This window comes from Carica papaya, chromosome 1 (genome assembly GCF_054855325.1).
Source record: "Carica papaya isolate Zhongbai chromosome 1, ASM5485532v1, whole genome shotgun sequence".
Taxonomy (NCBI): domain Eukaryota; kingdom Viridiplantae; phylum Streptophyta; class Magnoliopsida; order Brassicales; family Caricaceae; genus Carica; species Carica papaya.
In genome coordinates, this window is record NC_142309.1 from 29,638,977 (window position 1) to 29,654,540 (window position 15,564).

Consider the following 15,564-nt stretch of genomic DNA (forward strand, 5'->3'; position numbering starts at 1 on the left):
AAATCGCAGATAAACCCCAACATGAAATTGCTGCAGCTGCACCTCAACTGACAAATTGCACAAAAGAAAAATGCAAATGGCCATGGGAGTAACATCAAGAACAATTCTTTTCCTCTCGCTTTCCTCTTTGTCCAAACATCACCCTTGCTCTCCATTTTTCAGACTCCCAAAACCCACCTCTACTAGGGTTTTGCGAGGGTTTAGGCCACTATGCTCCGTGCCGGCAGCTATGACAACCGAAACACCGGAAGCAATCCTGGAACCGGACCAAATGAAGCACTCGATCCTCCTTGAAAGGCTGAGACTTAGGCACCTCAAGGACTCTGCGAAAACGCCACAGGCCAAGTCCCTGCTTCAGTCACCGGTGGCTGCCGCTGAGGAGAGTGAGAATAAGAATAAGAAGAAGAAGAGGTTGGCTGGGAGTTTTGAGGAGTTGGGATTAGGTAATGAGGTGATGGGGGCTGTAAGAGAGATGAATATTGAGATACCTACGGAGATACAGTGTATTGGGATCCCTGCTGTTTTGGAGGGGAAGAGTGTGGTATTGGGTTCTCATACTGGTTCCGGCAAGACTCTTGCTTACATGTTACCTCTCGTTCAGGTACTCTTTTTTTTTTTGTTTTCATTTCTTTATTTCATTATTTTTCCGTTGATTGATTTAGTTACTTTTTCTAGTGGTATTTAGGATTTCTCCTGTAATTCGATTTGTTGGTCAATGGCATTTTGAGGTCTAGAGATGGTTGCTCGTTCTTCTGAGTCGTGGGAGTTAATTATGCACCTTATTCTTTTTGCTTAAGTTTATACTTGGGTTATGTTCATAACAAATGTAGAAAGTTTGTGAAATTCATTTGTAAAAACACGCAGAAGGATTTAAGTTTTAGTAAAAAATAGTAACATTTTACTTCAAATTGAATTCTACGTAGAATTAGAATAATGAAATTGTGGATTTTTCCCAACACAGCCTTGGAAGATTTATCTTTTCTGCAATGAACTAAAAAGAATTAGTTCCATGTTTTGGGGATTAGAATTTTCATTAACTAAATCTTATTTCTTTGATTTTGCAGTTGATGAGACAAGATGAGGCCTTATTAGGTATGCTAACGAAGCCCAGGCGCCCTAGAGCCGTTGTACTTTGTCCCACGAGGGAACTTTCTGAGCAGGTTTTTCTTCACTTAATTTAGAGTCTGTATATGTCTCAATCTTTCACTTTCACCATGTACTTAACCAATATAGATGGATATTTAGGTGTTTCGTGTGGCAAAATCTATTAGTCACCATGCGCGATTCAGATCTACGATGGTCAGTGGTGGTGGTCGGTTGCGGCCCCAGGAGGATTCATTGAATAATCCAATAGATATGGTGGTTGGGACACCTGGCAGAGTTCTTCAACACATTGAGGATGGAAACATGGTTTATGGTGACATCAAATACTTGGTGAGCATCCTAACATATTTTAACTGAATTCACATTTTAGAAAGTATTCCCTTCTCCTGGAACTGTGCATTCTATATTGATCTTAGGAACCTTGTAAATTGTGGTTGTTTGTCATGTATGCATTTATAGGCGTCTGTTGATGCAATTTGGTTCACTTCATGATGTTGGCAATCCTTTAGTAGGTGTTGGATGAGGCAGACACCATGTTCGATCGTGGCTTTGGTCCTGATATCAGAAAATTTCTTGGCCCACTAAAACACCGTGCATCAAAACCAAACGGCCATGGATTTCAAACGATTCTGGTCACTGCAACAATGACAAAGGTATGCTGACTTTGGGGGGGGGGGGGGTGGGAGGGGTTGCATGCCACATGAAAATTTATATTGTTGGTTATGGCCATGCTCTGCTATATACTGCTTTTGCTTTCTGCAGCTCTTAAAAGGTAACTGGCTTGTCTTTTTTGGCCATTATAATATGCCTATTTTCTTTTTCTCCAGGCATATATAGGCTTTGTTATAAACAATTATATTTCCTTCTTCATAGATATTTCTCCACGATAATGGTAACTTATTTGGCATTTATTATTTGTTGTTTTGAGAATAAAAGTAGAAAACTTAAATCTTTAATAGTGATCTTGCCGCACTTCAAAACTCTTGGATTAATGTTCTCCTACCTGACGTGTTCTGGAAAGAATTTGGAATGTTTACTGTTTGAGGTCTTTCAGGCAGTGCAAAAGCTAATTGATGAGGAGTTTGAAGGGTTAGTGCATTTGCGAACATCAACCCTCCATAAAAAAATAGCATCAGCTCGCCATGATTTTATCAAACTTTCAGGTTCTGAAAACAAGCTAGAAGCATTGTTACAGGTCTGTTCTTCGTCCTTTATCATTCATTTTCAATTGGGTGCTTATTGGCAAGAAAACAATTGTAATGTGTAATATGATATTTCTTTGTTTATCAACTCTCTATTAGGTGCATTCTGATATGTTGCAGCGATGCACCATCTAGATATTTAATGTCTTCATGTTCAGTTTGTTTTGTCTGAACGATAAGGTTTAAAGTGATGGATTGATTTTGTTAGAAGGAAAATGACAGAATAAGTGGCTGGCAATGGTTTTGTTTTTAGTTTTTTTCTTAATGCAATTAGAAACATGCCCTTTGATTGACCATGATGGCTACATGTTTTTAGGCTTAGACTATTACTTTATGTTATGTAAGAATGTATTTCGCTGGAGACGCTTACTGGTATTAAACTTTGGCATTATAGTGCTGTAGATAACAAGTATGAGGTTGGACTAGTTCCTTTATGTTCAAATTTTGTAAATTTGAAAGAGAACTGCACTTTCCGCAACAGAAGGAAGAAGATAACAAACAACTGTTGGGACTGTAGATGCACATTTTTGTCCTAGTTAGCTTTATATATCTATACATCTAAGCAGGTGGAGTCACAGTTGGGTTTTGTTTACAAAAGTGGAGGTGTAGAATAAATATGACATTTAATATTTGTTTTACCTCTGCAACATTTGAGCATTCTGTCAAGAAAATTTATGTGGTTAAGTGGTGATGTAAAGGCAGGTTCTTGAACCAAGCTTGGCTAAGGGGAACAGGGTGATGGTTTTCTGTAACACTTTGAACTCTAGTCGTGCCGTGGATCACTTCCTTACTGAGAATCAGATCTCAACTGTCAATTACCATGGTGAGGTGCCAGCAGAACAAAGGTGAGGTGATGCTAGATATACTTGCTTCCTGTGTTCTGTGCATTTATCATAAATTATACCATAAATGCAGACATATGTTTATTCTGAGATCCTAACTACCTTGTAATTGTTCAGGGTTGAAAATCTAAAAAAATTTAAGAGTGATGATGGAGATTATCCAACGTTGGTCTGCACAGACCTGGCTGCTAGGGGACTGGACTTGGATGTAGATCATGTTATCATGTTTGATTTCCCTCTGAACTCTGTAAGCACCATTTATGCTTTTTATTTTTTTAGTTTTATTTAGAATACATTCTTTCCTTTGTAACTCTGACTTTTTCGAATTTCTGTCACATTTCAGATTGACTACCTCCATCGCACTGGAAGGACTGCTCGTATGGGTGCAAAAGGTATGCTATAATTTCCAAGTGCTGTCACTTCTTCTCTTCTCATGTGACTAAAATTGCAAAATACCATTGTCTCATTTATTTATTAATAACCGAAGTGTTCCATGGTTTGTGTTAATTTGTTATGTCAGATTAATTTCATCAGTTTCTATTCCCATATATGTTTTGAGATTAGTTGGAAGCATTCTTATGAGTTTCCATATTGCCTGAAGTTACATAGTCCTTCCTCCTCCCATAAGAAAAAATGTGCTTTGTTGGATTTTTTTTAAAAGATGGTCCAAGGCTGAATGATAGTTATTCATGTAAAACCATGTCTTTGTTTTGGGCGGGAACTTGTTTAAATTTTCATGACCTTCCTAGTCTCTGAAGCTGCATAGGCTCTAATTCCTGTAGTTAATAGTATCCTGTTCCTTTTACAGGAAAAGTGACAAGTTTGGTGGCTAAAAAAGACCAGATGTTGGCTTTACGAATTGAGGAGGCCATAAGGAAGAACGAGAGCTTGGAATCTCTTACTGCAGATAATGTTCGTAGGGATGTTGCTAGAGCTCGAATAATGCAAGAGAAGGGGAAGAGTGTGAAACTAATAAAAGCCTCAAGTGAGAAAAAGAAGACTGCAATAGTGAAACCTCTTACTGTCCATAAGAAGGTTGTACCTTCCAAGTCATCAGGAAGAAAGTCCTCTGTTGTGAAATCTGTGAAAGTATCAGCTCCATCAAAATCTTCCAAGAGAATAGTTAAGGTGTCAAAATCTGCCAAGTCCCCTGCTGCCAGTAACTCAAAAAAGGCAACTTGGGGTCGAAGGAAGGAGGCAGATGGCAGAAAACCCAGTAGAGCTTCAAAACTCAGTGTTGTGGGGTTCAGAGGGAGAGCATCGTCATTGAGACAAACCTGATTTTTTCTAGTCTTTTTTTTTTCCTTTTCATCAAAATTGCATTAGAATGTCGTTTTAGATAGTTTTGTATATGAAAAACTTTTAGGGGTATTTATACTGTTCTTCCACTTCCACAACTTTCTTTGTGGAAATTATCCTGCATGGAATGGCTATTGATTTGCTATGACAATGCATGCAAATCATAGATTCATAGAGGTGTTCATTACTCCTTGTTTGTGTACATTCAAACTCACTGTATTATTTCTATCATCACACAAAAGCAAGTTAAGATAAGGGTTTTGTTAGTCCAATAGTTTCTGAAGATGGAACTTGAAACACTGAAGCAACCACAACAGTTTCTACTCAACATCATGCTTCCAAAAGCTTCATATTCTCTGTCATTACTTCCAGGTGAGCCGAGGGCAAGGAGGTTTTGCTGGCGTGACAATGTTGCCTTCTGAGTTATATAGAATTACACCAGAAAAATCTGGGAGCTGACACTTGCCGCCCATGAGTATGTTCTTTTGCCAAACAGGTAGTCGCTGCTGATCACCACTGAACAAGACTTCACTGGTATCATCAGGTGGGTAACCATGGATTCCTGCACCCTGCATTATAGCTTCATTATTGTGTTGTATTACAGGATCATGGCCATAGGAACTTGAGCAGGCAACCCAACGACGCCATTTTCGTGAATGGGAAGCACACATGAACAGGGCAAAGGCACAGAGAAGAAGAGTAATAATTGCAGCTAGGCCGGCCCCAGAAATGCTAACTGGTGTTGGCGTTAACAGAAGCTGACTACGAGCCATGGAAGAAGATACTGATGGGTTTTTTGTGGCAGTGAAGGGTGGATTTTTATAGCGTCCTGTTTGGCAAATTGGGTTTGTTGAACTTCGTAGGATTTGTTATGATTGGGATTATTTTGACTTTGGTGTGTGGTTTTGGTAATCTTTGACTCAACTGCTTTAATTCTATCTAATTCAAGTTTAAATTAGAATTTATTTCCACTAATATAACAATTAAATAAGATTTTGATTCAATTTTGGAACAATTAGTTCAATTTTAATATAAAACTAATTTTATGATTTAAGTATAAATAATATTTTCCTAAATAAAAAGTGCAATAAAAAAATTAAATTAAATGGACCGTAAAAATAAAAAAGCCCAATTTACATGGGCCTACGAAAAAGCCCATTTTTCTGTTAGGCAGCAGCGGCATGCGTCTGCCATGGAGCTTGAGCTGCTTGTCCCTCCGTTCATCCTTGTTAGGGTTTTCATCTACCAACTCTCTGTCACTCTGATATCTGATCTGCTTCAATTTGCCAGCTTTTGTTCCAATATCAGCTAACCGGTTCTGTGAAAAGCTTTTAAAGAATCGAAAGAAAGAAGAATTGAACAGAAAATGCAGCAGCGCTCGCAAATTACTCTCTGCAAGTTGCTCTTGGGATACTCTTTTCGATCTTCTTCAAAACCCTCTTCGGGTCTTTCACGAAGCTCGCTTTTGCAGGTTCCAGCTCGACTTGGTCCCAATTCGGCGTTTCCATCTCCGCAAACAAGTTTTCTCCGTACACCTATCTCAAATCCCCAAGTTGTCCCCAACCTAATTCTCTCAAACTTGCAAACCTACCTCACTGGCTGCCAAATTAAGGTCAAATACAGCACTGGGTCTTGTGGTGGCTGGGTGGCCGAGTTGGACGTGAACAAGGAAGTGGACATGATCAACCTCAAGTTTGTAGAGGCAAGAGAGGAGATAGAAATGGCAATGGAATCGAAAGAGACTGTGTATTTCAATGAAGAAGCTGAATGTGCCAGAGCTGCAGTGAAGGAAGTTGTGGAGTTGTTTGAGGGGCTTCTTGGGAAGTTACCAGAGAGCGAAAAGACAGCGATACAGCGGTCAATGGGACTCAAGATTGAGCAACTAAAGGCTGAGCTTCAACAATTGGATGATTGATGAGGTTGGTGAAGGTTATGATCAAAGTTTTCATATACTGTTTTTCTTTTTGGTTTTGATTTTTCTCACTAATGATTAAGAGTTTGTTTCCTGTAATCAACCATTGATAATAGTGAAGGAGAGATAAACTTCAACCGATTGTTATTTGCATTCAGTAAACAATGATAACAGTGTTGCTTAACGGAGGAGATCGTCACTGTAAAAATGTTCCTTGAAATCTTTGATGGTTTATCTATGATTAGCTTATGTTTGGAGCAAATCCTGAATGTTCATGGAGTTTATTTGGAAATTTATCTTTACTTTTAATTGAAAGAGATGAGAATCTTATTAAAAGATCTTACAAAATGCGTTCATATGAAATTTCATCCAGATGGTCTTCCACAGGTATTCAAATGAAACGTTAGAGTTAACTATTATAACTTGAAGTTTCAGTTTCTTGATAATCTGATTTTGACTGCTTATACTTTTCATTACTTGTTTATAGCATCAAGACTATTTCTTTATCTCTTTACCTTCATCGATACTCTTTCATCAGATCACTAGCTTTTCATCCTTCTCCAAAATGAGACAAAACAGATTAAACGGACTCTAGTTCCTGTTGCATTATAGTATTTGTCACTTCAATTTCGTAAATAGCCTTATGTTATATTGATTCTCACCAGAAAGTTATCGGATAATCAACGTCCTAGTTGAAACATTCTAGCTGAACAATTCTGTCTCTCATGGGCATGGCTTGTTCCTTTCTGAATATACATAGATTCCAATCCTGAAGCGTTTAGAGTCTTTTTGCAACAATAAGTTTTGTGGTTGGCAGGATATTTGTTTGGTGCCTTTTTGAAACTACATTACTTCTATCAAGGACAAGTGGTTGCACTTTTTTGGTTCCATTGTTTTTGGTCATAACCTTGTCTCTTTTGATGATCTGGGTTATATTGTTAATATTTTTACGGACCTGTAAATTCTTTTAGTACACCGGTTCGTCCCCTTGGCGTCTCTTTAATATGTTGTCTTACTTTTATCTTAAAAAAAAGGATATTTGTTTGAGTGAACTTTTGGTTTAGGTTCTTTTTCTATAAAGACCTTCTTTGGTTACAAAAACGTAAAATTGAATCACCGTTGAATCATCGGTGTATTTGTTTCTATTATTATAATTATTATTGTTCTTATTAATTTAGGGAACTATTGACTAGGAGCATACAAATCTTAGTTTGTACCTGGGATTGAGTGCTTTTGAAGCTTCTCACTGTTCAGGCTGGCCAACTGTAAGACGACTTGCCTGGGTTAACAATAGAAGCTACTGATCTTGTTTAATTAAAAAAACAATCTTTTTCTTTAATTTGATACAAACTTGTAGTCCTTTAGATTAGATGAATAACCACAAGTGCAAACTAACATTTTGATACTCTATGCTTTGAATTTAAATGCCTATCATTTCTTCACATTCATTACCTATAAAGATATTTCACATTTTAGTATATATATTTTAGTTTTTAGTTGTTTTACATAAAAGTATTAATTCTTTTGCTTCTTTTCTAACAACATTTGATTTTTTTTCTTAATATCATTGTCTTATACTTGAATTTTCACGACTATATTTTATAAGAAAAGAGATTCATAAATATCCTCTAAAAAAACTATCATTAAGTGATAGATACTAAGTTGTTGGTAAACAACTATAAATATTGAGTGAAAAAAAAATAACTATAGAAAGTGAAATTGTAATTTACTTTAAACTAATAATGTCCAGGATATATAACTTCCCTAAAGGAAATTTCCTCTAAATTTTTTAGCTATAACCTAATTATCTTCCTCGGTTTTGTGAGCAAACCTGCACAAATGGACTTACAATCATACTTTCTGCGTAAACAATGTATGTATCCAGTAACTTCATATCAGACAATGCCGGGTATTTTACATGTGTAAATGTATAACAAGAGTATCTTTATATATGAATTATGTAAGAAGAAAAAAACAAAGAGACAAGAAACAAGTCGGCTGCTATGTAAGTAGAAGGGAAAGAGAAGTTGAAGGGGGATGTGAGCAGTGTTTGCCATCAATGAATGTTGGTTTGTTTCACATGTGGTGCTGCAATAAGGTACTGCAACATGGTGTTTTCCGATATTCGAAGTCATGTGGACCTATCACAATATCTCAAATGATTTTCGGAGAGAGAGCTTTTGATTCTTATAAACAAACAAAATGGAAAAACATGATGTTGAGATCACGAGCAAATAAATTAAGCTGCATGGCAAAGCAAGAACATGAAGGGAACATGGCATGGCTTCTTCTGATGCAAACTGAGGTAAGTCTTGACTTGTATTTCCCGAGTTTTTAATTCTCCTTTGCTCTGTTTTGTACTTGTGAACTTAATATCTTGGTCATTGCTGTTTGAGAATGTATTAGGTTTCAAATCAGTCCAGATTCAGACATGAAGGCAGCTAATTTGAGAATAGAAACAAACCCAGGAAACATTTTCGGAAAACACTACTGGCGAGGAATATGAGGTTCAAGATTGTTGTTAGCTATTTTTTGAATGAACATTGAATCTGAGACTGACAATCCCAGAAATAATTCAACATAAAAAGAAAGCTGAATGTACTAATCAGGAGTTTTATATGCTTTCTTTGTTATGCATTTTATGCAGAGTAGGTTTAAGAACATTGAATTTGGGTGTTGATAATGATGATAAAACAAATAATTTTATATACTTATGCAACAAAATCTTAAAAGTTTGAAGTGTGATAAAGCCAAATTGGAAAAAATGAAATTGTGATTTGTCCTAATAATAGTAGTAATATTATTGTTGTTGTTATTGATTGGAGAAGATAAGAACATGGGGATGATGGTTCCTGTTAGCATTTATGAGTTGCTGATTATTTCTTTTTGACTAATATCACCTAAGTGTTACAGAAATGGAGCATGGAGCAGGAGAAGGTAGACTACTGAGACAGGGGGACAATGTCCTTTCTCTTAAGTCGTGGAGAAGAGGGAAGCATGGGTCTGCTCATGCTTGTCTGTCTTTATATTGTAATATATTTCATGGAAGAGTTCCTTTTGTCCTCCTTTCCTTTCCATTATGGCTTAACTTTGGGCCATGCATTATCTGATGATCCTAATTGGTCTTTTTTCATGTGGATATGTATGCACATACATGTATATACATGTGTATATGCATTAAGCCAAAAGTTAACAAATTCTGGTCTTTACTCAAAACACTGTTAGAAATATGTCTCAGCAATCAATCAAATGTGTTTGCAATCTGCTTAAATTCAATTCAGATTCAATCTAAATCAAACTTCGGCTGAAGAAATTTGATTAAGATTCAATCTAAATCGAAATTCGATCAAATATTGTTGAGTTTCGTAGAGATTAAGCCAAGAAGAATTATGTAGAACATAAGGCAAGCAGGCATGTAGCAAATCAACAAGATTAATGTTCCTAAGACTGTACAGAAGCTTCCTATAACTTCTCATAGTAGTACTATTTTTTCTGGGGGGAAGAGCTCTTTGGTAGGAAGAGGAGCTGAAGAAAACTAAAATCAGCAAAAAAGAAAATCAAGTTTCAATTTTGATTTGATGACTGCTTTATTAGAGGTTGAGAGGTCTTTCCCCACTCTTCTGGTGTACTCTTCACCTCCATTAATAAGGCAACCACTTCTTTCATTGTAGGCCTTTCTGCAGGAGAAGAATTAACACAGAACATTGCAATTCCCAGTGTCTGAAGCATCTCTTGTACCATTTGATCTGGTAATCCTTGAAGCTTTGTATCGAGTATTGACACAGCTGGTTCGAAACTTCCCATCTTCCTCTTCACCCACTCAACTATGTGAAGTCCGTCACCCACCTGGGGTTCAACTGCACTGCGCCCACTTAGTATTTCCAGCAGTACAACTCCATAACTGTAAACATCACTCTTCTCTGTTATGTTCATCATGTATCCGTACTCTGCAATGATAACAGGTGTTCTTCAGATTCAAATCAAAACTTCAAGACAGAGATCAGACCTCAAATTTCAAATATATTAATAGTACAAGAAAACTATTAGATGGCTGGGGAATCTTGATTATGTATTCATATATCTATATATATATATGTGACCAAGAAAAAAGCCTAACTAACAAGAAAGGTAAACCAAGCAAGCATCCGCAAATAGATTTATAAGAGGTTATGTCTGAAAAGGATACTTGCCTGGGGCAATGTAACCGCAAGACCCAGCTACTCTTGAAATGGCATGGTGATAGGTCGGAGAGTTCATCAACTTTGCCAATCCAAAATCTGCAAGATAGGCCTCATACTTGGAATCGAGGAGTATATTATTGCACTTGACATCTCTGTGAAGAATGGCAGGCAGACAATCATGGTGAAGATAAGCAAGACCTTGAGCTGATCCTACTGCAATCTTATACCTAGTTTCCCAATCCAAATTCCTATTTCCTTGCAACAGCTGTTGCAGATTACCATTTGAAATGTAGTTGTATAAAAGGAGCTTAACACTCTTATTGGAACAATAACCTAAGAGCTTCACAATGTTCCGATGTCGAATATGTCCAAGAATTTGAATTTCTGCTGCAAATGAATCAACCGGTTCCTCATCTCTCTTTGTTTTCCAGAGCTTTTTAACTGCTATCAACTCTCCATTGGACATTTCTGCCCTGTAAACAACTCCGGAACAGCCTTTCCCTATCACATTCTCATCTTTCAGACATTCCAAGATGTTGTCAATGGTGAAGTTGACCTTTTGAAATGGAATGAAAGTCCACGGATAGGAGAAATCTTCAGCACCCGGCAAAGATGAAGATGTTCCTGAAGATTTTTCCACTATATACCTATGGTTTCGCAAAATTACAAGCCATGAAGCTAGAACTGCTGCAGTCACTGAAGCCAGAATGATAGAAACTAATGCTATAGTCTTGGCAGATTTTAGTCCATTCTTTCTGGTAAGATGGGAAGAACAAGTATTCCCATCAACGGATTGACAAAGCTTAGGGTTCTGAAGAAAAGAATTAGAGGAAACGGTTCTAAAGAAAGGTGTTACCGGGATTGGACCTGAGAAATTGTTATATGATATATTAAGAGAAGTTAGACTAGCAAGGGAACCCAGAACTTTGATTTTCCCATATAACATGTTATGAGAAAGATCAATAGACTGCAACTGTGTCAAACGAGACATGGTCTCTGGGATTTCTCCTGTAAGCATATTGGAACTCAAGTCCAAACTGATTGTCAAGCTTGTCACATAGCCAATCTCAGGTGGGATTGGACCAGTGAGGCTGTTAAAACTCAAATCAAGCAGAGTTAACTTCTGCAAGTTTCGAATTGATTTCGGGATTGAACCAGTTAGCAGATTGTTGTTAAGTATGAGCTTGTTCAAGTAACTGAAGTTACCAAAACTCCAAGGGATTTCGCCAGTGAAGCTGTTTCGGCTGAGATCAAGCTGCTCCAAATTCACAAGCTCCCCTAACTGAGAGGGTATTTCTCCAGTAATGTAGTTGTTGTGTACGTCCAATAACTCAAGAACTGTAATGTTAGCAATCTCAGATGGAAGAGCACCAGAGAAATGATTCATGTACAAGTCTAGGAAGACTAGGTTCTGCAATTGGCCTATCTCCTTTGGTATTTGCCCAGAAAGTTGGTTCTCTCCCAGCCTTAATCTCACTAATGACTGACATTTAGCTACACTTCTCGGCAACCCGCCTGAAAATGAATTCCCAAGAAGAAGAAGTTTGCTTAGCTTGGATAAACTGAAGATTTCTTCTGGGATTGAACCTGTAAGCTTGTTCCTTGAAAGGTCAAGCGCATATAGTTCTGTGCAGTTGCCAAAAGAGGATGGTATTGTCCCGGAAACTAAGTTGCCCCATAAGAAGAAACTCTGCAGGTATTTTAAGTTCCCAACCTGCCATGGAATCGTGCCAGATAATTGATTCTTGTCGAGCTGAAGAGTTGTCAAACTTGAGCAGTTGCTCAACTGCCATGGAATTGACCCGGTTAGTGAATTGTCTGAAAGATGAAGCTGCTCGAGAACGAGAAGATTCCCCAGATCACCAGGTATCTCACCAGAAAGATCATTAGCAGAGGCGTCAAACACAACAAGGGAAGAACAATTAGAGATTTCAGCTGGTATTGGTCCAGACAATGCGTTGCCCCATAGAAGCAAGCTCGTGAGCTTTTGCAGCTTGCCCAATTCAGAAGGCATTGAACCAGTGAGCTTGTTCATGTGCAGATACACGTTCCTCAACTCTGACAAATGCCCAAGTTCAGGCGGTATTGACCCAGATATGTCAGTATCGTAAAGAGACAGTGTTTGGAGATTTACCAAGTTCCCAAACGTAGGTGGTATGGCACCAGAGAGGCTGGTGGCTGCTGCCCCAAAAGTGGTCAGATTGGTGAGAAGTCCTAGTTGTGGAGGGATTTCTCCCGTTAGAAAAGGATTTCCCCCAACTCTAAACTGTTGAAGAGATATCAAAGAACCCAGCTGAGAAGGTATTGAACCATTGAGAAGATTGTCTTGTAGGCAAAGGACTTGCAGAGAGGTAAGGTTAACAAGTTGCTGAGGGATTTTACCAGACAACCTATTTGAATTTAGAAAGAGGAACTGGAGTGAAGAGAGCTGGCCAAGCTCTGGAGGGATGGGACCTGAGAGAGAGTTAGAGGAGAGGTCTAAAAGCCTGAGGTGAGTAAGTTGGCCGTATGAAGGAGGTATTGTGCCAGAGATATTGGTGGAAGAAAGATTAAGGAGTTGCAGAGAAGAAAGAGAGGAGACTTGTAAGGGTAAAGAGGAAAGATTGAGAAATGTGTTGGGAAGAGAGAGGGAGATTACTCTGCTTTGTGAAGAGCATGTAATGCCTTGCCAGGAACAAGGGTTTGGGCTTGATGGGTTCCATGAGGAGAGTACTGACGAGGATGATTTTGCAGATGGGTCAGCTGCAGAGAGAAGAGACAAAAGAGCCTGTCCATCAGGAGAAAGAGAGGAGACAAACAGTACTGCATTCTTCATGATTAGGCCAAAAAACACAAGGAACAACAAGAAGGAAAGATGAAATTTCCTATTTACGAAATGGATAGTACTGGTTTTCTCCATTTGAGACCTGTAAAATAGCTCAAATTGATTGAGAGAATAGAAGAGATTCCTTGGTCTAGTGACGGTCTAGGCCAAGTTGGTGGTGGTAATGGCGTCTACAGTACTGAAAGTCCACTCTAGGAGACAACATGCATGTGACACAAGAAGCTTTCTTTACCTACAGCTTACTTACATTTCACGCACTAAAAGCCTTGAACCGCCATTGATGCATGTGAACCAAAGCCAAAAAGGTTTAGAATTTAAATGCCATAAATCTCTAGAGAAGATCATCAAGATCCTGTTGAATAAACAGTCAAACTAACGGTGAAGCCATAACCTCACAAACTTAGTCAGTGCATATTCCCTGAGCAGCAGCCATGTAAACGCAAACCTTGGTGCTTCTTCAACGGCCACAAAAAGACTGCTTGCCGGTGGCGGTGGCGGCTGAGCTTTTAAGCAGTTTTAATGGCGAAACTCTGTGTTTCCCATCTGTTCTTTGGAGAGTCCAGAGCCATTTTATGCAGGAGTTGCCATGGAAATTATTTTATGGTTTGTTTTGTTTTTGTAAGAATCCATTTTAGCTCGGTTTAACCTTAAAAATCAATCCAGCCAGTAACCAATGTAGCTGACATGTTTTAATTTGGAAAGGATACTGTTGACCATTTCCACACCACCTGGAGCCACATATGTGGGTCCCACCCTGCTGACGTGGCAAAATACTAGGCGTTAGCAATCACAGTTTCCATATAATCCAACAGTGAGTGTTACAAAAGGGTAGTTTGGTAATTGTGTGGTGTATGGGGAATAGATAACTTTGATGACAATGGAAGTTGAGGCAGCTTAGGAGATTGTGAAAGGCTCAAAAATATTAAATACTAAAAGGGTAAATTTTAGAGAGATAAAAAACCAATTTCAGAAAAATGTCTTTTATGGTTAAAATTATATGGGAATGGGTGTAAGTAAACCCTTTCGACATTAGAGATGTAAGGTTAAAAGTGTCATTTCACAAACCAATTAAAAAAGTAAAAAGTAAAAATTGAATTGGGTGAGGTTAAGGTGATTTTGGTTACCGAGAAAGAGGTGGTGGGTTGGTTTTGGGACTGGAGCAAAAGATAGATTATGTAGAGAAGGTCACATGAGATCAATATGTAAATCTTAATTTTAGCACACCTCCCAATTAGGGTTTTATTAGGGTTTTAGTTAAATATATATATATATATATATCTAAAACTTGATTTTCTCATCATATCTAACTTTATATGTATATACATATGTACATATGTATGTACATAAACCCTAAATAGTGTAGTGTAAAAATAATAGTAATAGTAAATTTGGGTGTGAAGTTAGTTGTTTTTGTTTTTATTTTTTATTTTCCGAAAGTCAATGTTACATGTTTTATGGTGGGATTCTACATGATGCTTGACAAAAGCTATATATACATATATATAGATATATGTATGTATGTGTGTGTGTGTGTGTCTATGTATGAAGTATATGTATATATATGTGTGCATGTAGGTCCCAATGGGAGATCCTTTTTGACATCAATTTTAGAGAGTAGTGACTTCTAAGCTAAGTTTTACATGACATTTGTGACATTAATTTGTTTAAGATGTTGAATTAAACATTTGGATTATCATAATTAATTTGCAATACTTATAAGCAATGACGCATACATATACATATATATATATATATATATAAATATAAATATTATATGCTATGCATGAATTATGGAGTTTCCCCATGAAAGGGTGAAGACTCATATTATAAAGATTAAAAGTATTACGTTAAATGAACCAGCGCCGCTACATGATCATATTATTATCATCATCATCATCGTATTAATTATATAATTATAAATTTTAATTGTTTATTAGTGATAATAATGTTATTAACTTTTCTAATTATAATTAATTACTTTTTATTATATTTAGTTTTTTAAACAATTAATTTAATTTTTTTATTGATAATAAAATGCTTTGACCACTTGAATTTGATTATTTTAAATAATAATATTATTATTAAATTAAAAACATTATATTTAAATTTTAGAGAAATTAAAATATTTGACACAAGTATATAGGTGGGTTAGATTCTAAGTACTATAACTCAAAAGTTATATATATATATATATATACAT

General features: G+C 37.1%; 4 protein-coding genes across 5 annotated transcripts; 2 read left to right on the forward strand and 2 right to left on the reverse strand.

Moving 5' to 3' along the window:
• The first annotated feature begins 8 nt into the window (after positions 1–8).
• Positions 9–4,702, forward strand: RH39. Its single transcript, XM_088210120.1, has 9 exons — positions 9–601; positions 1,065–1,160; positions 1,246–1,434; positions 1,617–1,757; positions 2,159–2,299; positions 3,009–3,151; positions 3,266–3,395; positions 3,492–3,540; positions 3,957–4,702. The coding sequence occupies exons 1-9, from the start codon at positions 71–73 to the stop codon at positions 4,427–4,429; spliced, it is 1,893 nt and encodes a 630-aa protein (XP_088066246.1). The 5' UTR covers positions 9–70; the 3' UTR covers positions 4,430–4,702.
• Positions 4,703–4,809: 107 nt separating this feature from the next.
• Positions 4,810–5,220, reverse strand: LOC148270533 (nucleolar protein). The gene has a single exon (XM_088221456.1). It carries the CDS (start codon positions 5,218–5,220, stop codon positions 4,810–4,812), a length of 411 nt encoding a protein of 136 aa, XP_088077582.1.
• Positions 5,221–5,607: 387 nt separating this feature from the next.
• On the forward strand, positions 5,608–9,609 carry LOC110818135 (embryogenesis-like protein). 2 transcript variants are annotated; one of them, XM_022046897.2, is made up of 2 exons: positions 5,608–6,366; positions 9,273–9,609. In XM_022046897.2, exon 1 carries the CDS (start codon positions 5,814–5,816, stop codon positions 6,360–6,362), a length of 549 nt encoding a protein of 182 aa, XP_021902589.1. In that variant the 5' UTR covers positions 5,608–5,813; the 3' UTR covers positions 6,363–6,366; positions 9,273–9,609. The 2 variants fall into 2 exon arrangements, with proteins under 2 accessions (XP_021902589.1, XP_021902588.1); XM_022046896.2 differs by lacking the exon at positions 9,273–9,609 and adding an exon at positions 6,476–6,621.
• A 164-nt stretch (positions 9,610–9,773) lies between these two features.
• LOC110818134 (Leucine-rich receptor-like protein kinase family protein) lies at positions 9,774–13,938 on the reverse strand. Its single transcript, XM_022046895.2, has 2 exons — positions 10,550–13,938; positions 9,774–10,306 (listed from the first exon to the last, which is right to left on the reverse strand). The coding sequence occupies exons 1-2, from the start codon at positions 13,437–13,439 to the stop codon at positions 9,924–9,926; spliced, it is 3,273 nt and encodes a 1,090-aa protein (XP_021902587.1). The 5' UTR covers positions 13,440–13,938; the 3' UTR covers positions 9,774–9,923.
• Between the last annotated feature and the right edge of the window lie 1,626 nt (positions 13,939–15,564).